Source organism: Coffea eugenioides, chromosome 11 (genome assembly GCF_003713205.1).
Source record: "Coffea eugenioides isolate CCC68of chromosome 11, Ceug_1.0, whole genome shotgun sequence".
Classification (NCBI taxonomy): Eukaryota; Viridiplantae; Streptophyta; class Magnoliopsida; order Gentianales; family Rubiaceae; genus Coffea; species Coffea eugenioides.
Window position 1 is genome coordinate 18,640,742 of NC_040045.1, and position 23,737 is coordinate 18,664,478.

General features: G+C 35.0%; 2 protein-coding genes across 3 annotated transcripts; one reads left to right on the forward strand and one right to left on the reverse strand.

Annotated features, from left to right (window-relative positions):
* The first annotated feature begins 1,500 nt into the window (after window positions 1-1,500).
* LOC113753800 (transcription factor SRM1) lies at window positions 1,501-9,056 on the forward strand. Its single transcript, XM_027298044.1, has 2 exons — window positions 1,501-2,771; window positions 8,122-9,056. Exons 1-2 carry the CDS (start codon window positions 2,389-2,391, stop codon window positions 8,624-8,626), a joined length of 888 nt encoding a protein of 295 aa, XP_027153845.1. The 5' UTR covers window positions 1,501-2,388; the 3' UTR covers window positions 8,627-9,056.
* A 5,891-nt stretch (window positions 9,057-14,947) lies between these two features.
* Window positions 14,948-17,584, reverse strand: LOC113754000. Of its 2 annotated transcripts, XM_027298302.1 has the most exons (4): window positions 17,400-17,584; window positions 16,874-16,976; window positions 15,539-15,808; window positions 14,948-15,383 (listed from the first exon to the last, which is right to left on the reverse strand). In XM_027298302.1, the coding sequence occupies exons 3-4, from the start codon at window positions 15,723-15,725 to the stop codon at window positions 15,190-15,192; spliced, it is 381 nt and encodes a 126-aa protein (XP_027154103.1). In that variant the 5' UTR covers window positions 15,726-15,808; window positions 16,874-16,976; window positions 17,400-17,584; the 3' UTR covers window positions 14,948-15,189. The 2 variants fall into 2 exon arrangements, with proteins under 2 accessions (XP_027154103.1, XP_027154105.1); XM_027298304.1 differs by lacking the exon at window positions 16,874-16,976.
* Between the last annotated feature and the right edge of the window lie 6,153 nt (window positions 17,585-23,737).

Consider the following 23,737-nt stretch of genomic DNA (forward strand, 5'->3'; position numbering starts at 1 on the left):
AAGATCACTTAATTATTTAAGATTCCTTATTTTAGTCAAATACACTTCTTTTTTTTTTTTTACCAAAATAGTCTTTCAACTAATAAAAACGTAATTGCATAGTTATTTAATTAGTAAAAACGTACATTTTTTCACTCAACTGATAAAAACACACATTTTTTGGTTTGTCCAAAAATATAAGTTATAGCTAGTTAAGGTGGCTATCTTTGGTAAATTAGAAAAATTTTAATGACTAAAACATACTAATATTTATATACACGTCAGTATGTTCTCGTTAATATACCTAAATTTTATCTAATCTATTATGTATATACATACGAATAATAACTATCTCTTCTTGTATTTATACACTTTTTTATTTAATTTTACATTTTTAAATATTATATTTTAATGAGTCTCTAATGGCATCGTTAGATAGAGGCTTAAATAAATTAGTGATGATAAAGCAACCAACAGATTCCATACTTGATGAGCTAGTTGAGGTTATTGAACAAAGGGTCCCTCGTGTATGTATTTCCTTCAATCGGTTATAATCACTCCCATATTAGCTGTCACATTCAATTGTTGCAACTAGTTGTTTGGATGGACGGGTGGGACCATCCCACTCTAGGGCCCCACCCAACTCCCCTCCTTGCTCTCTGGGTTGTGGGCTGCTGATTTTTCAGGATAACCATGAGTCCATAACCTATCAACGTCATAATTTGCTGACAATTTTTTTATTTGTTTAACTTTTTCTTTTCCTTTTCCTATTTTTGTAATGTACAACCAATTTATGGGCATCTTTTAACAATCAAAAACCTTGCTTTGCTTTTATTAGTGTCCTCTCGTGACTTTGGAGTCTAATTCCTGTTGCAGTCCATCTTGAGTCCATTATTTTCTTCACTAATCACTAATTTAATCCAAAACCCATCTCTCTTTTTCTCTGTTTAAAGATTTTTAGTAGCTGAGAAAATCCACAGATTATAAGACAAGAACTTAAGGAAAGATTCCTTTTGATAAAAGTAAGTTTTGGTTTCTACTCAATCTAGTACTTAATATGGTATGCTAGTACAAGAAATGATTACAGCATTTATTTGCAGTAAAAAAGGTTAACATTTTGTGAATATTTTGGAGTTTTTTTTCTTTTTAAATCTGCATGTTTGATTGTAGCTGTCACTTTCAGATTGTTTAGTAGCGTTGGTGGGAATCTAGGAACTGGCTCTGCCTACTCAAGTATGGTTGAAAAGTACTGGTACTAGAACCACCCCATGGGGCTGCTTGCCAATTTAACTGATTAATTATAGAGTACTAGTTGTAAAAGTAAGAATTTCTACTGTTTCATTATTTTTCTTTTGTTTTTGGTTCGAAAGAGAAAATGGGTTTCTCCTATTTGACATGGAGTGTGCTTCTGTGGGCTCTGGTTTATTGGTCTTATGTGCAGTCACAGGATTAGAAAGCAGAACCTTTTTTTTTGTAGTATTTAATTTCATTTTTGTTGTTTTCTTGAACAACTTTTTGGTGTGTTGTTGATGTGAAAAGATTGGATTTTTACAGTACTTTCATTATTTGACTGTCTCAAAATTGGACTGTGAAAAGAGAGATTTTTATGAGTAATGTGTAAGAATTTTAGTGCTACTAATAGTTGTTGTGGGCCTGGTTCTGTGAAAACTGTTGTTATCAGGATGGCTTTTGGCTATTGGAATTTGGTAGAGAAAGCAGCAGAAATGGGAATTTGAATACTGTTTTCTATCCATTTTAGACTTTCTGGGTTTTTCTCCTTTGTTTGGTTTCTTTCTTGGTGGTCTCTTTCACAGGTCATCACCATGGACAGCTCTAATCAGTACTACTAATTACTGTCTTGAATTGAATTCACCGTCAACAAATAAATTTGTCAGATTTTTTCTTTTCCCTTTTTGGCCTTTCTATTGCTTTTATTTATTGCATCCTTTTTGGGGTTTTATGGTTTTCAGATATTTCTCATGGTCTAACCGAAGTTGTTAACTTCTGTACATCAATAGGGTCAGCATTTCACAATTGTCCATTTCATCATTTCTGAAGCAAATCACCATTGAATTCATCATCAGCTAGCGTCTCCCTCACTTCCTTGTGATTCTTGTTGATATTTATTGGTACTCAGTGCAGTTCACTTGGCTATTTTTAGGGCTTTTGTCTTTATTCTTGCTTACTGCTTTGCTCTGACACATCTCCTTTCACAGTTCAAATCTACCAATCAATCACTTGCTATTTATACATAACTTCATTTCCAAAGAATTTACTGATATCCCATTTAAGTAAAATCAGTGGTTCAGAAATATAGTTCAAGCTTTGATCTGAAGTGCTCAGCTTTTGTTTGATATCTTTCTCTGTAATTGAAGAAGAATTTAATTGCTCAATTGAAAGCTAGGCTAGATGACAGCTGATGAATCAACTAGTGCTGTCTGGAGTAGAGAGCAAGATAAGGCATTTGAGAATGCGCTGGCTACTTATCCTGAGGATTCTGCAGATCGTTGGGAGAAAATTGCAGCTGATGTCCCAGGAAAATCCTCAGAAGAGATTAAACATCACTATGAGATTTTGGTTGATGATGTTAATCGGATCGAGTCTGGCTGTGTACCTTTACCTAGCTATAGTTCTTGTTTAGATGGTTCAACAAGCCAAGCTGGTGATGAAGGAACAGGCAAGAAAAGTGGCAATTTGGGACACTTTAGCAGCGAGTCTAACCATGGAGGCAAGGCTTCAAGATCAGATCAGGAGCGGCGCAAAGGGATTGCCTGGACAGAGGATGAACACAGGTAAATTATGTTGCACTCAATCAGAATTCTTTGTTCTGTAACTCAACTTAATTATTGTCATCTTATGGTATAGGTATTACTTAGTCTCAGAAAAGAAAGGCTATGGTTCTTCCTTTAGTTACTGTGAGTCCTTCTCTAGTGATCGCACAAGGTTGTGTAATTCAAGGGGGATACTTTTTGTGGCTTACTAACTGCATAATGGTCATAGGGATGGGCTAAAAAGTATATTGTATCTCATAAATAGTGTGGTAGGTTGGATTGTGTTATTGCTAGCTCACTTTGTCTTTATTGCATCCTGAATTTCTGATTTTATTGATGTTGCTGAAGCAATATCTTCCACATGTTAATTGTACCACGTTACTGTGAGGTAAGCACAATGGAATTATGGTTGCAGTGCCTTATATGTGATAATAATAGGTGGTATGGATTTACCCATACTACTAACATGTAATTTTTTCCCTTCTTGCTTATTTGTGTTGCTGTTGCCTAAAAAACAGTCAATTATTTTCCCAACCTTGAGGTGGTTAAAGTTGCAATCAAGTTCACTCTTCAGTTCTCTGCACAATGTTGTTAGCGTGAGTTATATACCTACATGAAATTCCGTAATACTCTTGACTTGGGAATAATTCAGACAAATGTCAGTGAATAAACTTGTTAATTAAGTGTATAGAATTGTAGTGAAGTGCAGAATGGGAAACTACACACCGATTAAAAGAACTATTGAAAGAAAACCAACTTGGAAAAGAAGAGAAAAGCTAAAAGAGCAGGAAGGAGGGGATGGGGAACTTGCTTTTCCTATTGTCTTACTTTGCCTTTTTGGCACCTCATTTATTCTTTAAATTCTGCTTGGGATACTCTACTTCCAGCTGAGGAGCCTTCTTCTTGAGATCCTTTTTTGTTATATTTACATTTGTTAGAATTACAGAATTTTGAAATAAAAGCCATGTTTCACTAAAATAGTTAGAAAAGGGCATGAGGATATTTTAGGTCATACCTAGGATGATTATAATCTTTGACTAATTTCTGTCAAAGCTTTTCCATGCCAAACAAAATCCTTGCACAAATTAACCCCAAAGCTAACTGTGCTATGTGTAGCTTCCTGAATAATATTTTCATTTATTACAGAAGAACAGCATTTGCTTCTTGCGTGCTTTGTAAGACTCGAACCTAGTAGGACAAGTTAATTCTCAATTGTAGCCATATGGTTATCTTTTTGGGGGATTAGTTCCTGAATTAATTGTTTTAGCTTTAGGAGTGACTTTGATATCAATTTACCTAATTTTAGGGTTGCATTTTATTTCCAGATGCCTTTGCTAATTCTTCATGCTTCCTGTGATTGATGAGAGAAAAACACACTAAAGATTAAAAGCGCCTATAACTTTATAGGTGTTGCGTTAAATGGCTTCACACTTGAATATTTCGAAATTCGACTATGTGATTTAATAGGTGCATTCATAAATTTCATGTATTTCTTCCTCATCTCCGTACCTTAGCTTTAAATCAGGAGTCTGATTGATACTGTTTTGGAATCATCGGATGTTACATATATATGTCAGCTATTTAAACTTTGCCAACTCTGATTTCCCTTCATTTTCCAGCATCCTGATTGATTTCATATTATTATCAAACTTATCATATTATGTTTGCTTGCTGCACAATGAAATTGAACTCCTTGTAGTTGATTGATCTGACATTTTCTGAAGTAATATCCCACTCATTAGAGAATCTTTTGTGTAATGGTCACATTAGTTTTCAGTTTGAGGTAGCTTTTCTGGATATTCTTCAACATCGTTTTACAAGTCTGTGGAAAGATACAAAGATTATCATGTGTGTCTCTGTCTCTTCCTGTGCATGCATGTGAAATATGCTGATCGAAGTCTGGCTTTGTTTTCCCCCTCTTGGAGAACCTTTACACTTTGTTTGGCCCATGTTAGCGGAAAGGTGACCTTATGTAGGTAAAGAAAAAACAAATACAACTTAGGGTTTTAGTTTCATTTAACTCAAAAGCTTGCAAATGAAAGTTGGTAGTCATGGAGAATATTATGTTTAGCTTGCATTCTGGGACAGAAAACACGAAAGTATTCCTGCAGAGTAGTTGATACACTACTTTCCTGCAAATCAAACACTTAGAAGGGGGAAATGCTGGCTTTGTTTAACCTTCCACTTTCTTTGCTATTCAAATGTACCATTTGGTTGTTAGATCCTGGAGAACAATATTTTTAAAGGTATTTATATAAAAGCTGAAACTTATCAGGACAGAGAAGAGAAATGAAAGAGATGTGAAGAGATAGATGGTTTGCAGAACAGAAGACAAGGATTTCATTTTGATAGATCAAACATGGAATGTTAGTAATATATTTTTTCTCACTCTGAAAATCAACTTCGAGTTGTTCGAAGGGAATATGCTCTTATTATATATTTGGAACCCAATAGAAGAGTTGAAGCAATAAGCAGTGAATTGGATTGAATTGCTTATTGCTATTCCTAAATTTCAGAATGAAAAAGGTTTCAGAAAAGTAGGGATTCATCACTTCGTAAATTTCTCTTCCACTATGAGTTAGTGCTATGTGCCTCCTATGTTTCCGTGAATGTTCACATTCCAGAGGTTATGAAAAATCTGAAAGTTTTTTTTTTGGTGCTACAGATGGATTACATGCAAGCTGTGTCTGTAGAGTATTTAAAAGAAAATAATCTGTGTGGTCTTTGTTAAAAACTGCTCTTTGATTCAATAATTTGAAGTACCTTTTCCTAGAAATAGGTGAGGAAAGCCCAAATTAAACAAAGTTTTATCAAGGTTTTCATGTTGGCAAGTGAACAGTTGTGGAGTTTTGTGCTGAATGTATTTTTGCCAAGTGGCACATTTAATGTTATCTACTATCTAAAGTGCCAATTAAGAGTTAATCGTTGGTTAACATTCTTTATTTCTCCTTTTATTCTCTGTTGAAAGGAGTTTGTTTGCAAGAACTTCTACTTGGTTCTTTCTTAGACTAATCTTGTGCTATGAGTTTTCTAATGCAAACTCGGATTTCAGGACAACCTTTTCTGAATTCTAGTATCTAGCTAGTTTGTAATATTTTATATTATTTGTGTTACAAGCAACAATAGTGATTATCTATCCAGCATAGCCTAGGATGTCAAGCATAGCTATCATTTATCTTGATTTCTGAGATTCTGGCTATATTTATGTAGATTTGAAGCCTCTGCTTCTCTTTATTGCTTGACTTAAGCTAATCTCACCTATCATTTTCAAATTTCATATGTTAAATAACATACATCATTGACAGTAATAAGATGCCTTATCTATTAGGCATTACTGAATCAGTTAATAATCTCTAATAATTGCTAAAATGTCCAAGGGGTAAATTTGTTTATGTGCTTAGTAAATATTACTAGCACCTTGTGAGTTTATGTAGTTTGGGAAATCTCGTAGAGCACTGTCTATGAGAAGGCAAATTTTGGCATGAATGTGTCCCATCTTTCGTTTTCCTTTCTACTGTAAAGTATGAATGTCGAACATTATGGATGTGTCTGAATAAACACAAGTAATGATGCTTTGTGGGAAGGATACCACTGAAATTATAAAAACTATACATACAAATATAAAGATGCACATACATGGCGATCCTCAGAACTTAAGATACCGAGTTTTTGGTGGACGGAGGTGTGGAATCTCTAAACTTTGGAGTCTTGCCTCTTATCAATAGAGGATTTCATGAAATTGTCTTTTTTTTTAACCTTGATTTCTCAGTTAAACTTGATTGATGGGAATGCCCTAGTTCTTGCATATTTAGCATGGAACTTTTCATGGTAAATAAATTGTTCTTTGAGTTGTTGGAGGGGCAGAAGTAGACAAATTAAAGGGAACAAAGTGGAAGAAACTCATACTTGAAGGACTTGATCAAAAGAATTCCATAGTTTAGTGAGTCTCATGGAAATTAACTGTTTTAGTTGCACTTACTATCTTCTAGGGGAACTGTCTAAGAGGGCATTCAGAAGATCTGCTGTTATAAACCATTTTAGAAATTGGTCAGCATGGGGATTTTACCTTCTTGAAGCATATTCAGTGCATTTAATGAAGTACTATTTTACTTTTCAGTATGTGCGCACTAATGCTAATCACCTACAGTTAATGTATTCCTGTTAATGAGGAATGCATGAGAGCTGGAACTTGTGGTTTTATTACCAAAGCCTGAAAAAGTTGTCAATGATGCCTGAAAAATTTTTCCAAGCAGGGATAGAGAAACAGTTAGCAGAATTTTTCTTATCGTGTAGTCTTCAATCCTGCAACAATGATTTCTGTTCCGAGCGTTTTGGAGCAGTTCAGTTTTTGGTGACTTTACTGGGTTATTTTTTCATGCTAAGGGAAGTGTTCTTATAAATATTGATGCACATGTTGCAATGGGATTTTGGATTCTGCTTTTTGGCTGGAAAACTTCAAATAAATGTGACACTAACAAGTTGGAAGTATCAGTCCTCCACAGTTCTTTATCCTGCTTGCTTAAAAAATGGACCTTGAAGCCTCAAATCCTTCCTGTTGCGTTTGAAAATTGTTACAATGCCATAGATGTGGTACTAAGATTGTGGCAAAAATGGGTTTTAACCGCTTCAGCATATTGTTTCCCTTTCTCTGAGAATCTTACTCTTGTGAACTTCAAATAAGTGTGACCCTAACAAGTTGGAAGTATCAGTCCTCCACAGTTCTTTATCGTGCTTGCTTAAAAAATGGACCTTGAAGCCTCAAATCCTTCCTGTTGCGTTTGAAAATTGTTACAATGCCATAGATGTGGTACTAAGATTGTGGCAAAAATGGGTTTTAACTGCTTCAGCATATTGTTTCCCTTTCTCTTGTGAACTTTGCCCTTTAGTTTTGTTGCCAATCATGAGAGTTCAGAGTCAAATAGCTGACAGGAAGGTAAAAGAAACATGCAACCTTGATGAAGAATAGATCACACAGTGTCCTGGAATTGAACCTTTCATTATCTATTATGATTTATTTCATTCTATGTGTCTTTGGCAGATAATGAAGTTAGCAATTTTGATTCTGGAAATATGTATACCCATCAATTTAGTACATAGACGACCAAAAGGAATGTTACTGCTTTATTTCTTTGAAATGGATGAGTCCTTGAAACCTCGAGAAATTGGCTATTAGCTGAAGTATTTAATTAACTACAGAATGGGATGCATGCGCCTGATTTTCTTCATCCAAGGAGAAATATTTGGAAATACTGTACATTTTCCCCTTTGTGTTTATTTTTACTTCATCTTACCTTCATGTCAATCTTATCCTCCACTATGACTATAGCAGTCATGATTAATGCTTTGCTTTCTTTCTCTGGTTTGATATCAGGTTGTTCCTTCTTGGTTTGGAAAAATATGGGAAAGGTGATTGGCGAAGTATCTCCCGCAACTTTGTTGTGACGCGGACTCCTACGCAAGTGGCTAGCCACGCTCAGAAATATTTCATTCGTTTGAACTCTATGAACAAAGACAGACGGCGATCGAGTATTCATGATATTACCAGTGTCAATACCGGAGATGTTTCAGTACCCCAAGGTCCAATAACTGGTCAGACAAATGGTCCTGCTGCAAGTGGTTCATCTGCAAAATCTAACAAACCACCTTCCCAAGCACCTACTGCGGCTCCTGGAATTGGAATGTATGGTACAACAACTATTGGGCAACCAGTGGGTGGACCACTTGTTTCTGCAGTCGGGACACCAGTGAATCTTCCACCAGCTGCACATATGGCATATGGTGTCCGAGCTCCAGTTCCTGGAACCATGGTTCCCGGTGCACCAGTGGCCATGGGTCCAGTGACGTATCCAATGTCACACACATCTGCACTTAGGTGATGTAATGTGTACTTGCAGATGTGTACAAAATATGGCAGGCTTTAGCTGATGCTTATTTGGTTAATTGGTACTTTATAGACTTTTAATAGCCACAATAATATTTGTTTCATTTTGAAGAAAGACATGTCCAAGGAGACTGTCATTTTTCAACTTGCTAGTGAATTGAATAAGCCATAGGATAAACTACATGCATCTGTATAGGGAGCTATGAATGATATGGCAGCATTTAGATTTAGGTAGCGTTCTTGTTCCTTTAGTGTATAGGTATTTCATGACCAGATTAGAGGTGGTTAACCCTAATGGAGTGTTCTGTTGTGGTAAAAGTTGTAAAGGACCCTTGACCTCTCGTAATTGTTTCAGGTAGCATATTAAATATGCTATATCCCTACCCAGTAATTTAGTTACTTTATGGTCAAAACCTGTTTAAATTTTCTTTGCGTGTCTTGTTGGCACCCAATACGAGGAGTTGTATAGCTAACTGTTCACCTTTTAAATTTTTTTTTTTTTGGTTTTGTGTTTTGTGGGGGGGACGACAGATATATGGTAGCACAAAATAGATTATACGAATGTTTGTAGCTCTTCCATCGAAGAAGCCAGAAGGTGTTATGGGTTTGAAACTTTGAAAGCATAATTGTTGCAAATCCAAACTGACGAGTTCGTATGGAGTCAAGCCACGTGCTGGTGAAAAGATGTACATTGCACTCCCAAGGATAGGCTCTTCCAAGACTTGAACTAACTGTTGTTACTATTTGAATTTGAAATTCAACTTTTGCACACATGTGATGAATCAAACGGTGATAGTATATATACTGTCAGTGTATATAAGATTGATTCTTTTTTTATGGATTAATCTTTCCTACACTGACAGTGTATATATTATCAGCGTTAGATAAATGCAAATTATGTAAAATTTGAATTCCAAATTCAAATTTTGCACACATGTAATGAATCAAAAAATGATAGTGTATATATTATTAATGTATATACGACTTACTTTTTTTATTTCGTTATTTTAGTTGTTTATCATAGTAAATTACAATGAATGAATGAGAGAGGCTAAATTTACACCCTTTTATCCTAAACCTATACCCCAAATGTCAACATGCTATTGAAATCCTTAACATTGAATGTGTTTCCCTCAAACTTTTCTCTATTCAAAATATATGCTTTCACATGATAGAAATAGTATTCCTAGTATTCTTTTAACTTATTTATTCCATTCTTATATCTTTCAAAACTTTTCCAATTGTATACTCTCCTAATTTATAAAAGCTATTTACTTATCATAAATTTGTTAAAACAGTTTTCATGTGTTTAGAGATTTTTTGGTCTACCTAATGTGTATTATATGTTAATTTTTCATTATGTAATAATCTACTCTGCCAAACTATAACTATTTCTTGGGGAAAAAAATCTAATGTTTTGATATCTTTGTATAATCCCACTCTGGTTTTATGATTATAATATGATATATTGTAGCAGCACTAGTGTTATTGTGACGATCCCACCACCCCCTAGGGCGTACCCCAGGCTTTAGCGGATCGCCTGCCCAACTCTCGTCAGGGTTCACTCACTCACATCAAGTAAATAGGTTGCAACCTCGAGAGTAAAAGAAATAACAATTCCCAACTTGGAACGTACATGTACATTCATTTCTATTTCAATCATCCATACAATCCCAAATATATCAAAAGATAGGTCCAGATACATTCAGCCCTAGTCGAGCACTAGCGCGAGTACAATCGCAAAATTTCAAAAACTAGACTATGCTAGTCTGTACCAGTCTCACGCTCTCGCTCGTACCCTCTATAAGGAAAACAAATGGTGTGGAATGAGCTCAAAATCCAGTGAGGTTCCAAATAGCAAGTTGACCATTATTCAAAAGTACAAGGATCAACGTAACAAAATAGTGAGCATAACAAGTTCATAAAAGTGAACAATAACACTTCAAGTAATAAATCTCAAAATGAGCGAGTATAAAATTTTTCAAAAGAAAAAATAACCCTATAAGTAACAATCATGTCAAAATATAAGGATACGGATGGCTCTCAAGAGCCAAGTTCCCCTTTGCTTCACCAGAACTTGATCAAGTAGTAGTTGACACTCCGTCAACTCTCAAATAAAGTAACCAATCCAGTAGAGTACCCACTTAGCTACAATCTCCGTCCACCATCCAAAACCCCTACTGGGCCCAAAATCCTCAATAAACACTGGTGGTAATACTCGAGTATACCGATTGGTCGAGGAAATAACACTCCACTCGACAACACTAGATACCCATGGTTCGTTATCTAATCGACCAAACCATTGCCGGCTCGACTCGATTAACTAGCCAATGGGGTTTGGGTCCCCAAGAAGTCGATGAGATAGCTTCTACAATCGACGGAATCAAGATAAAAGTACGGAGACGGGAATGAGAGGCACCTCCCACTCGGATTGAGTGTGGTACATGCTACCGCTCAGCACTTACAAGTCAAGCACAAGTATAATAAGTCAATTGCAACAATAAACAAATACATATCTCATTAGGGCAAATGCGATAAAGTACACCCTTGCTCGATCATACCAATCAAATATCATTCGATCACATTGGTCAAGTATTGAAAACAAATGTCAAGTTCAATCAGGTATTTGGAAGCACTCACCAAAGGTCTAGTGCTTTTCAAAATCATGTTTAGATCCAACTCCTTGGTTGGAGTCCAAATCTGCGATAAAATATCATTTAAGAGTTTAAAATCCACTAGTATTCGAAACATAGGAGTTTCACTTCAAGAAGATCAAGTAAATGAAACTTGTTTAAGTAGTAGTCATATGACTTCTTAAACTCTCGAAAATTCATGCTCGCTCTTTTAGTTTCGGTAAGGAAGCGATTAAAACTCTAGAATCCCCATTTGAGTCGAAAAGACAAGGAAAATGTATTTCTATTTTTTCAAGGGTACGGGTTTCGGCCAAATTCCAGCTTATATACCTCTACGAAAGAAGACTCGAATACCCTAGACAATTCAAGTGCAATTCGACTTCAATTCTTTGCTCGAGTCGCAAGTACATCAGCCTAACCTTCGAGTGAAAATTTGGGTGGCATGCCCCTTGTATTTAACTATTTTTCAACCATTTACGGCTTTATTATTTTTCTCAAATCAGCCCTAAAGTCACACATAAGTAATGTTACCACCATAGCCCTTCAATTAGGCTCCAAAATAATCCAATTACAACACAAGTCTTAACAAGGCAACCGGAAATCAAGTTTAAAGGCAAATAGCTAAATGGCAGATTTGACGTCTCTTGGTGTTTCGGTCACAATGGAAGCTACGTTTATCGAATTGGTGTACACTTTATACCGTTTCGAAGCTAAAATAGAGAAAGACAAATCATATGAAGACATCAACAGCCAATTTGTCCATTTTCAAGGTCAAAATGTGACATCTCAGAGGAAAACAGAAACTGTCCGCAAAACTGTACATTTGGCAGTCAAGGGTATTTTTGTCATTTTACATGATACAGTACTCCGATAGAGCTGAAATTTTGCAGACAGGTATATAACATCATTTCCTACAACTTTTATGTTTTGACCTAAGCCTAATTAGGCCTTCAACATGGACGAATTAAACAGGTCAGAAGCTAAACAGGTTAGTTTCAATTTCTGGAATTTGAACTTTTCCTCTAGAATTTCATATCTAATAAGCATTCAATCATCAAAACCAACAATTACTAACTCTATAACATCCATTACTAGATAAATAACCATAATCAAGGCTGAAAATGTAAACCCTAGCTAAACATTCACCATATCAATCAAAACTACTTAAATAACCATCATTAGCCAAGAATAGGAGTTTCTATCCAAACTTAAACATGATTAAGGAAGAGAAATAAGAAAGACAGCCATGGTACCTTCTCGAAACTCCTTGTAGGTGTGAAACCAAACACTTTCTTCCCAAACTTTTACCACACACAACTATCTAAGCACTAAAATGAAAGTTTAATCGATTTGGATTTTGGATTTTCACTCAAACTAAGATGGATTCAAGGTGAAATTGCTAGCTTGCCTTCCTCTCTTTTCTGTCCTCAACTCACGGCTGAAAGGTGCAGAAATGAAGGCTGAAATGAGCTCCAAGAAAGATAAGAAGGTAGGAATTGATTTGGGTCAAAGTTGGACAAGTGTCACACTTTGATTGGAAGTCAAAATTTTCTTTTCTTGCTTGTTTTTTTGTCCACAATTTTGGCTGCATTGAGAAGATATTTAGAGCTGATTTTGTTCAATTAATAACAAGGAGATTAAGGTAATAAAGTAGTGGTCAAGTGGTGCACTCAATCTGTAACGAACGGTACACATCGGTTCAACCCGATTTTCCTTATTTCGCACGTACTAGGGTTTTAACTTATGATTCACTAACTCATTATTATCACTTCTAATCACACACTTTTTCTTATCTAAAACTCACTCTTAATCACCAAATTGAGTACACACTCCACACCGATTAATCACACTACCAAAAGACGTAAAAACCCTAGTTTACCTTAACGATGAAAGTAAAGGGAAAACCCTCGGTTCTATGATTAATTGTAACTATTGAGGAAGTGAATGGGTAGTAAAGTTATTATAAAATAATGGATTCCAAATAAAAGGGAATTTTTAAGAAAATATGAGGGATTTTACAAGTCCTCACAATCACACTACCAAAATGCACACAAAAACACACACCAAAACCCTAGTATGCACAAAAACCCTAATTTATGCCCTTCCTTTTGAAAAATTATAACTTGAGTTATAAATATCAAAAATTTATATAACTTGGCTTATTAAAAACTAGACTTCAAATACTAAGAATCTTTAGAAGACACCTCAAAGAGATTTAGTTCATAAGTTGGTCCAAATTGAGCCATAAGCTACTACAACATTCCTATGTTTACTTGTGCAGGGTAGAATTTTCAGTCAACTTTGCCAATTTTCTAGAATTTATAGACATTGAATCAAACTCTGAATTTTACACCGTAGGAAGCCCTATGAGTCTAGTTTCAAACGCAACAAACGAAACTCAATTCCAACTTTCCTATACGAAGTTATAGCCAATTTTCCAAAGTTGCGCAGAGCCTCTTGCGAAAATTTCTAGATTTTCTAACAACTTGAGATTATGAAACTTTTCTTAACAAAATTCACTCCCTTGGCTCAAAGTCAACCATCAAAACAACCAAGAATCTAATGTAAGTGAGTTCACATAAGGGTTATAAAAACAAGTAAAATTTCGGGGTCTCACAGTTATGGCTACTTAGATGATCCTTTTTTTATTAGCATTATGTATGAGAATTTTGGGGTTAGTTCATGTGTGAAATATGTTCTTTACTATAATAATTTTTTAGAAGATGCTTTTTGCAGTACAAGTGTTAGAGAAAATATAGAAGGTATTCAGAAAAGAGAAAACCTAGGAGATATTTGAAGGGATATTATTATGTAGGCAATTTATTGCTGTTGTGTGAAAGGATAACTTTACAACATGCTAAAAATTACTAATATTTTATTAAATGTTAGGAATTTTAACGTCTTATTGGTGCTGAGGGTGTAAAATTAGTACCAAAAGGTATGAATTTATCCTCTCTCAATTTGAAATAATTTGCTTAATAAGTCGAAATCCGCTTTAAAAATGGGCCTTTGTCTTGGCGTTGCCCTTCTTTGTCTTCAAGCCGATGTTTTCTAACCGCTTCTCACCCAAAAAGGAGGAAAAAAGGGGCCTTTGGACCAAATCGTCGAAACTGATGCTACCGAGTAATGAATAATTTGAAACATCTGGTCTATGTCGAATTCTCCATTACATAAGGTTGATGTTGCCATGTACTCTAGGCAGCAAATGCAAGCCAAAGGAACAAAGCAAGATTTTAAATTGCATCCCTCTTGTACCTTTCTTCACCTGTGAGCTTAAGATTTCAACTTCAGAAAACCGTGAAGGATACAGAAATGGGCAGTAGAAGGCACCAAAAGTTTGAGCAGCATCTTCAAAATCCCAGGAGCGATCAAGTGAAAAATGACGAACCCCCATTCCTGCCTTCATATCAAAACTTACATAGATGACAGAGAAATAGAATTACAGCCCTTTCAACTTAGATTTTGCCAAAATTTAGACACTTTTATAGATGTATAAAGTCAGAAGTAGCAGTACGGTTCATAAACAGTGCACCGCTGTAGTATTGTGTGAACCAGCATTTCTATATGCCGAGTAGTCTGGAATGGTGTTTTTCCCTATCTGACCGCAAATTTCTTCTGAACAAAAGTTTTTCTTTCTGAAATGAAAAAGTCATGGCTAAAATAGAATAATGAAAAGTTAAAACTATCAAAAGCAAAACAAGATTACCAACATTTTAAATCTGAAAAGGAAGCATTTCAAGTGACAGGTTCGATCAGGTGCCACACAACACTAGTCCAGCCAGATGCTGAACGTCTTCTGACTGTTAAGAACAAACATGACTAGCATGACTATGAGACGTACAGTACATTGCTAAGCATCCAACAGTAGACATCATTACAGAGTGAAAAATATATAAGACCACGACAAGGTGACAGCAAGGTCTGGCTAAACACGCCCTTCCCACAAACATTCAGCTCCAACTTTGCCAGCTTTCAAGAGATGCCCTATATCTTCAGGAGGATTCATGCCCAAGGATTTGGCACGCTCCCAGCGAGCAAGCCTGCTCATCCCAAGGCATGGTCCGTATGCCATGTTCATGTCAAATTGCCTGAGAACTTCCTCTTTTTCATCATAATCATCTGAACAACAATATATGCAGTTAGCTATTTCTGTAACTTGGACTAATAGAACCTATAGATGAAACAAAGCCCAGAAACAAGCTCATGGAACTCAGAAACAACAATAACAGAGTTATCTTAGATAAAGGGCGCTCTGTCGACAAAGAGATTCTAACCTTCAATGTCAGGAAAACCATGTGAGATAAGAGCAGCAGGTTGAGTGATGTCAGAGCCATAAGTAGCTGAGCGCTTTGGAGACAGAGATTTCTTTGTAGATGATGATTTGGCCTTCGCCTTTGTTATGCCACCAGACTTCTTCTTTTGCTTGAAGAAGCCCTTCATATCTGATTTTGATGTTGCCATACTTTCAGTTCTTCCTCTCAAACTTTAGCTTGGACTTATGAATAAGTAGATATATGACAGCCTGCTTCTCTTTACTCTATGACCTGCAATATGCACAAAGGGAAACATAAATAACACAAACAACTTGTTACAGAGAAAGAGAGCTTTAAATGCAATACATTTCATTTAGCAGAAAAATGCACAATACTAGTGCTTTTTCAACAAAGATATCCGACTTTAAGACTGATAAAGCAAGAGATCTAAATCCTACAGGCAGATACTTCCATAAAAAACTGATTGGAACCAAAATGCAGGCCCAAATTGGATATGCCATACACTACGAGTATAGAGTTTTCCAAGTAATAGACAAACTACAATTAACCACACACACAAAATGTACAACCAATAAAAACACAAACATATGGAAGAAAGAAAGAACTTAGCTTCACCTTTGGGATGTAAGATGGGGTCATGAGGTTACTGGTGTAGATGATGACACAATGGAGAATAAGTGTCATGTGAGTGCATAAGACAAAGAAGGGGGAAGCGTTACAAATGTACCAGTGTAGACAGAACACGTACTTATAAACATGTACATGTATCTGGAAACCAAGATAGGCATTGAAAATGGCAATGCTACTCCTGAAGCTCAAAAACGTCATAAATGTTTTATTAAGTTCAGCAGACATACTGCTCTTTCAATCAAGACTAATGAAGCAAAGAATAAGCTTTGGGAAATTGACAGATACTCAGGGACATAAGTTTAAGTTTGTACCAAGATTCACAACTCAGACGGATGGAGCATCAGTCAATTACATTGTACAAAAGAATGGTCAGTGTTAGAAACTTGAGCTAATTCAAGATTCAATAGAAAAACAACATAATAACAACTTGGGACAACTCATAGTTTGCAGCCTTTCTTATTTGAATGTCAGTCACTTCATCACCATTTACAATGATACACATGACATGGTTACTAAAATTGTCAGAGTTTAGTCAGCTTCATCGCACTCTTTTCTGCTCCTATACTAATTTCAGATACAACATACATGGAACTCTTATTCAGAAAACCCTTTAAAACTCAAAATTCAAAAAACGTCCATTCTTTTCATTTCAAAAACATTAAACGAGCAGTAGTCTTAAATTCATCTTAAATATCTCTTTCTTACCGTGTTTGCTGGTCCACTGGCATCCATACTCCTCCACAATCACCAAAACTTTGAAAATCCTTCTAACTAAAAATTTTGATAATTACCGCAACAAATTCTACATCTGACATCAAAACTCAAACTTCAGTTTAATAACAATACAAACCCATAATACCTCACTACAGTCCCTACCATTTAAGGAATCATTTCAAAAATCACTTTAAACCTATGCAAAGAAAATGGGAACATTTCTATAAAGAATTCCTTCACATACCACAGGCCAAACTCCTTGCCTTCTATTTGATAAAATCACAAGAAATTCAATATTCTTATACTATATAAACCAATAAATACATACGTTTCTTCTTTTTCATTAGTTTTTAAGTGAAAATAACAAGCAACACAGCAGTTTTATTTCATTCATTTTATCATTCAAGATCAATATCAGAAATATTTGGGAGAAACAGGGCAAACTAAACAAGAACGAGAAAAGCCTAACCAAGAAGAAAAAGGAAAACAAAAACAAAGAACCCAGTAGAAATATGACCGGAAATAACACAAGGAAGAAGGAAGAACGGAGCTTTTCCTTCTGGGTAGGCGAGGTGTGGTGGTGGATGCTCGAGTTAGACGACGTCGTAGGGGGAAATGAGAGTATCTGACTGAGCTAAGAAGAAGGGGTAAAGATTCACCTCTAACATCGGTTTTTAAGCAGCTTTGCCATTTTTTTTTTTTTTTTTCTTCTCTTCGGGGTGGAAACTCGTAAACGCTTATCAAATTTTGAAATTTGAATTCTTGGAGTGTGGTAATAAATGCAAGGGTTAATTGCTGTTTGCCCCCCAGATTGTGGGGGTCACCGGCACTTTGTCCGCATGAATGGCAACAATAGACTCTTTGTCGTTTTGAATTTGAGTCGCAAATACTTTGGGTTTGTTTGGACAGCTAATTATTTCTTCAAATATATTTGCTTACATTATCATTACAATTTCCAATACACCTTTATATCTTTCTAATTACCTTTTTATCTCACATACATCACATCACAAAAAGTGCTACAGTAAAAATATCTCAAATAACTTACAATCCAATTTGTTTGAGAAAAAGAAAGTCCATGCTATCGTTCAATTGAGATTCTGTTGACCAAATTATCTTTCATGAAGGGTAAGTCTAAACGATGAATGACAAACTTATAGTATAGATAAAAGGAAAAAGCTTAAAATCAATAAAAATGAAAGGACTTATGATACAAAGTGAAAAAATTTTGATGAGTGTAAACCTTAATATATAAACGAAAAAAAAAGAAAACAGAAAGACATATATATAAAAAGGAAGGAAAAAATTTTGATAAATGAAAATTTTAATATATAGATAATTGTTAAGAAAATTATAAACAATCATAGTACAAAAGTAACAAAACAAATTTTGATGAGTGAAATTTTAATTTTGAATTAAAGAAGAATAAAATTAAACACTGATAGAATTAAAAAAATGAAAAATTTATTAGCAAAAAACTTTTTATTGAAATAAATGCAAATAAAAGAATTAAAGAGACTTATAGTTTAAAAGGGAAGGAAAAAAGTTTGATTCCATGAAACTAAATATTTGAATAAAAATCGTAAATCATAAAAATACTCATAGTATAAAAGAAAGCAAAAAATTTTGAAGGAGAGAAAAGCATAATGTCTATATAAGGCCCAAAACAAATTAAGAGAGGCGATGAATTAGGTTGATAAAAATTTAACCAAGTAAAAGCCAAAATTTCACTCAATAAAAATGTTTCAAATGAAATTCATAAAGATATAACAAATGACTCAATTAATTCAATGAAACTCAATAAAGATTGCACAATTAAGTAGTAAAAAAAAAGGTAAAAGATAGAAATGCAAACCAACAAACTTCTAAGTTTTGTTGAGTCAACAAACCCAAAGTTGAATCAACCAAGTGACTTCTTCAATTAATGGTAATGCTAACTAACTTGCACAAGTGAAGACTCACTCTTTTCTCACTCTAAAACCCTTCAGTTGAGTCAAAGAGTTTTACAGTTCTCCTACTTATCCCTCAACTAGCTACAATTGAAAGTTCACCCAACCAATTAAAAATTACTTTATAGGTGAGGGTCACCTTCACAAAGATCTTACTTCCCCTCTTTGAGAAACCTCACAAACCCAACTTTTCCCACACATATACAATAATCAAAGTATATTTCTATCCAAATATCAGTCTTGAAAGCTTGTATTTTGCATAGGCAAAAGTCTCTCATCTTCTCGTGGTTGGAGGCATTTATAGGTGGTGAAATTTTACTCCAAAAGCCTCTCCAACGGTTAAAAAACTAACTATTAAAAAACCAGTTGCTGGAGCTATCATACGTCCTATCCTATGCATCAGATGTCCAATTTTTTGTTGGACAGTTGGTTCGAACATAGCTTCCTTGGTTTGGACGTCCGATAGTCAAATACTACAATGCCCACTGCAAACAGGCCAGCCAAATTTTAACTCAAACATCTCAATTAAGCACTTCAATTCAACTGTTATACAAAACACAAAAGTTGTAGCCAAATGAGTTAGCTTTCCAATGGATAGCAAGTCATTTGGAGATCTGAAAAATGAGTTATGACCAAATTACCCTTAACTAGTTGGAAGACTACTTCAAATTATAGCCACAGAAAAATACTCTTGAAATTTGAATTTTTGGATAAGAAAACATGAGAATTGGAATTTGTTGACTCTTAACAATTGTAGCTCTTTTCTTAGTTTTGTAATGTTTCAAGAATCATCTCAATCCAATGCCCATAATTCATATTATAGTCGAAGTATTGGAATATGTTATCTTGACCAATCTCATTCTTCATTGCTTATTGATTTGGTTTCCTTCTTTTTCTAATGGGCTAAGAGCCTGTGCTAACAAAATTCTCACATAAAATTATTAGTCCAAATCATCATTTTATTTTCCTATCATCAAAACTAAGGATTGATCAATCTAAATTTTCAATCTCCCTCTTTTTGATAATGACAAATAAAATGATGATTTCTTTGATGAACTAAACTCAAATAAACTCCCCCTAATTTCAAGCCCATTATTTAAAGAAATCATTCAATCTTATCCCCCTTTTGACATCATCAAAAACAAATAAGTATAAAGGGACATTGTACATGAAGAAAAAATTACAAGAAACTCTCCCTAAGATCAAGGCCATATTAATTTTCATCATCATTCTCATGAAATATCTCCCCCTTAAAATAACCATGTAAATCAAACAAGTACAAGGAGATGAATTACATTCAAGGAGTTATTTTTCTTCAAATGCATATTAACAAATACATATAAGGGAATCACGTAAAAGATTATTTTTATATTTAAAAAATATAAATAGGCACCAAGAGGTATGTAAAAGTATCATCAAAATAAGAGTTGATCAAAACAAGAGTATAAGCACATGTGATGCAACTACCTTATTTATTATGAGGATAAAAACATAATCATGAATGAAAATATGAAGAACATTAGATGAGTACCTAATTTATTTTCTTTTATGATGTCAATATAGATAGATATAGCATTTAAGTATAAAGATAACAAATAACATCACAATCATTTTACTTGAACAAAATAATTTGTTAGATTTAACTAAGTTATGATAGAATACTCTCACACTTAGATTAAGAAATACATTATACCTAGTGGTTAAACTTTGTCAAAATTAGGTAACTAGCATAGTACACAAGGTGTGACGACCCCACCTCCCCCTAGGGCGTACCCTAGGGTTTAGCGAGTCGCCTGCCCAACTCTCGTCAGGACTCACTCACTCGTAGTTCAAGAATATAACTTACATACAGAGAAACTAAATAACACCACAAATTCAAACTTGATATATACATTGATGTTCAAACTCAGATACAAGACTTCTACACACCAAAATACTTTAAAGTGTATACAATTCAAGTACAAACAACCCTAGTCGGGTGCTAGCGTGAGTACAATTTCAAAAGTCAAAACAACTAGACTACGCTAGTCTGTACACGTCTCACGTCTCGCTCGTATCCCCTGTAAGGAAAACAAAACTAACGGAGTGAGCTAAAACTCAGTGATGTTCCAAATAACAAATTGACCATTAATTAACAGTGAATGTAACAGAATAGTGAAATAGTGAGCATAACAAGTCAAGAAAATGAGCAATACACTTTGTATAGCCAACATTTCATATTTAGTATTTCATGTAAAAGGATACAGTTGCCTTGGTAAACCAGTTCCACCATATCTTGATCAAATAGTAGTTAACACTCCGTCAACTTTCAAGTAAGGTAACTAGTCCAGTAGTACACCACTTAACTCCAATCTCCGTCCACCAACCAGACCCCTTACCGGGTCCGAACTCCAAGGTAAACACTGGTGGTAATACTCGAGTATACCGATTAGTCGAGAAGATAACACTCCACTCGACAACACTAACTACCCGGGTTCGTTATCTAATCGACCAGGCCCTTGCCGGCTCGACTCGATTAACTAGCCATACGGTTTCTGGAATTCCAGACAAGATACAATTCATATGCATGTATATCAATTCAACTGAAATCAATGACCAAGAACAAATCACATTAGAGCAAGTGCGATAAAGTACACGCTTGCCCTATCAATCCACTCATATATCATGTAATCATATTGTTGAAGTATTAAACACAAGTGTCAAGTGCAATCAGATATTTGGAAGCACTCACCAAAGATGTAGTGTTTTTACGGGTCACGTTCGGGTATTACTCCGTGTTTGAAGTCCAAATCTGCGATAAAACATTGTTTAAGAGTTTTGAAAATTAACTAAGGTTCGAAACTTAAACGTTTCGTTTAACGAGAATCAAGTAATTGAAACTCATTTAGAGAATATTCGTAAAACTCTTGCTCGCTTTTCAAACTGTGAAACTTTGAAGCAATTATACTTTGAAATACCCTTTGAGTCGAAGAAATTATACTTTGAAATACCATTTGAGTCGAAGAAACGAAGAAAACGTATTTCTATTAGTCGTTAATTTCATTTTTCCAAAGATACAAGTTTCAGCTGAATTCTAACTTATATACCTTTATGAAAGAAGGCTTGAATATCCTAAACGATTCAAGTGAAGTCGTTCTCAAACCCTTATTCAAGTCGCGAGTACATCTACCTAGCCCTCGATTGCAAATTTGGGCAGCACGCCCTTTGTGTTTATCTATTTTCTCAGCCATTTATGGTTTCATTATTTTCCTCAATTCAGCCCCAAAATTACACACAAATAATCTAACCACAATAGCCTTTCAATAGGCTCAATGTCATTCAATTACAAAACAATGCTAGAAAATCGACCGGAACTAATGTTTAAGACAATTAACAAAATCACAGGTTTGACGTCTCTTAGCGTTTTGGTCACAAACGAAGCTACACTTATCGGATTGGGGTACATCTTATACCGTTTCGAAACTAAGACAAAGGGTTACAACTTTTATGAAGACAACCCAACCCAGTTAACAGTTGATCTAGGTCGAATTTGCAAATTACAGAACCAGAAGTTCATGGTCAGTCTGGTTGTCAGTACTGAATTCAAACGGTAATAACTCAAGCTACACAATTCTGATTGAGGAATTTTTAGATGCGTTGGAAAGCTGAAACATAGGCTTAAAACTTTCATGTTTTGGCCAAATGCTGATTTGATACGGATCAAAGTGAAAAATGAAGCCAAACATGTGAAATCTCAAAACTGCCTGCTGAAAAGAACATTTGGTAGTTAGGGGTATTTCAGTCATTTCATAAGATACAGTACTCTGATTGAGCTAAAATTTTACAGGAAGCTATATAACATCATTTTCTACAACTTTCATGTTTTGACATAAGCCTGATTCGGCCTCCAACATGGACGAATGATGCTGATTAGAAGCAGGGCAGTTCAATGCTTAAAACTGGAATTTAATGCATTCAAGGTATAAATTTCTTATTCATGTCTTGAACCACTACTCCAACTTCCTATCTAAGCTTATTAACATCATATGCTATATAATCAACAAGAAACACAACTGAACAACTCAAATCCTAGCTCAAAAATCCACCATAACCATCAAAACTACTTAAACAACTATCATTAGCCAAGAATATAAGTTGCTATACAAACTTAAGCAAGATTAAGGGAAAGAAATAGGAAGGACAGCCATAATACCTCACTAAAATACTTGTAAGAGAAATCCACCACCTTTCCTTGTAAAACTTTAGCACACAAAGCTTTCTAGATTCCTAAGTAAGTGTTTAATCGGTTTGGTTTTTTGGATTTCACTCAAACTAAGCTAAAACTCAAGATGGAAATGAAGTCTTCTTCTCTCTTTTTTCCTCCCTTAGGTTCGGCCACCATGGATGAAAAATGAAGGAAGAATGAAGTCCAAGAATGATAAGAAGCTAGGACTTGAGTTTGGTCAAAGATAGTTGGATGACTTCCAAGTGTCATCACAAGATCACAGCTTGAATTTTTCTTCTTTTCCTTGGTTTTATTAGTCAAAATTTTTGGCCCTCTTGAGCTGATTAGGGGCTGATATTTATGCACTAATAACAATGAGATTAAGTTAATAAAGTGGTGGTCAAGTGGTGTGTTCACTCGGTAACAAACAGTACCTGTCGGTTCACACTGTTTTTCCTTAACTCGCACATACTAGGGTTTTCACTTACCATTCTCTAACTTATTATTATTACTTCTAATCACACACTTTTTCTTATCTAAAACTCACTCTTAATCACCAAATTTAGTACACACTCTGTACCGATTACTCACACTATGAAAAGACGTAAAAATCCTAGTTTATCTTAACGATGAAAGTAAAGAAGAAACCCTTGGTTCTATGATTATTTGTAACTATTGGGGAAGTGAATGTGTAGTAAAGCT

Excerpts from the sequence above, each read along its gene's own strand:
- LOC113753800 (XM_027298044.1), top strand. The coding sequence starts at position 2,389 with ATGACAGCTGATGAATCAACTAGTGCTGTCTGGAGTAGAGAGCAAGAT. Across the intron at positions 2,772-8,121 it reads TGGACAGAGGATGAACACAG|GTTGTTCCTTCTTGGTTTGG; the intron begins GTAAATTATGTT and ends GTTTGATATCAG.
- LOC113754000 (XM_027298304.1), bottom strand. The coding sequence starts at position 15,725 with ATGGCAACATCAAAATCAGATATGAAGGGCTTCTTCAAGCAAAAGAAG. Across the intron at positions 15,384-15,538 it reads TGGTTTTCCTGACATTGAAG|ATGATTATGATGAAAAAGAG; the intron begins GTTAGAATCTCT and ends ATTGTTGTTCAG.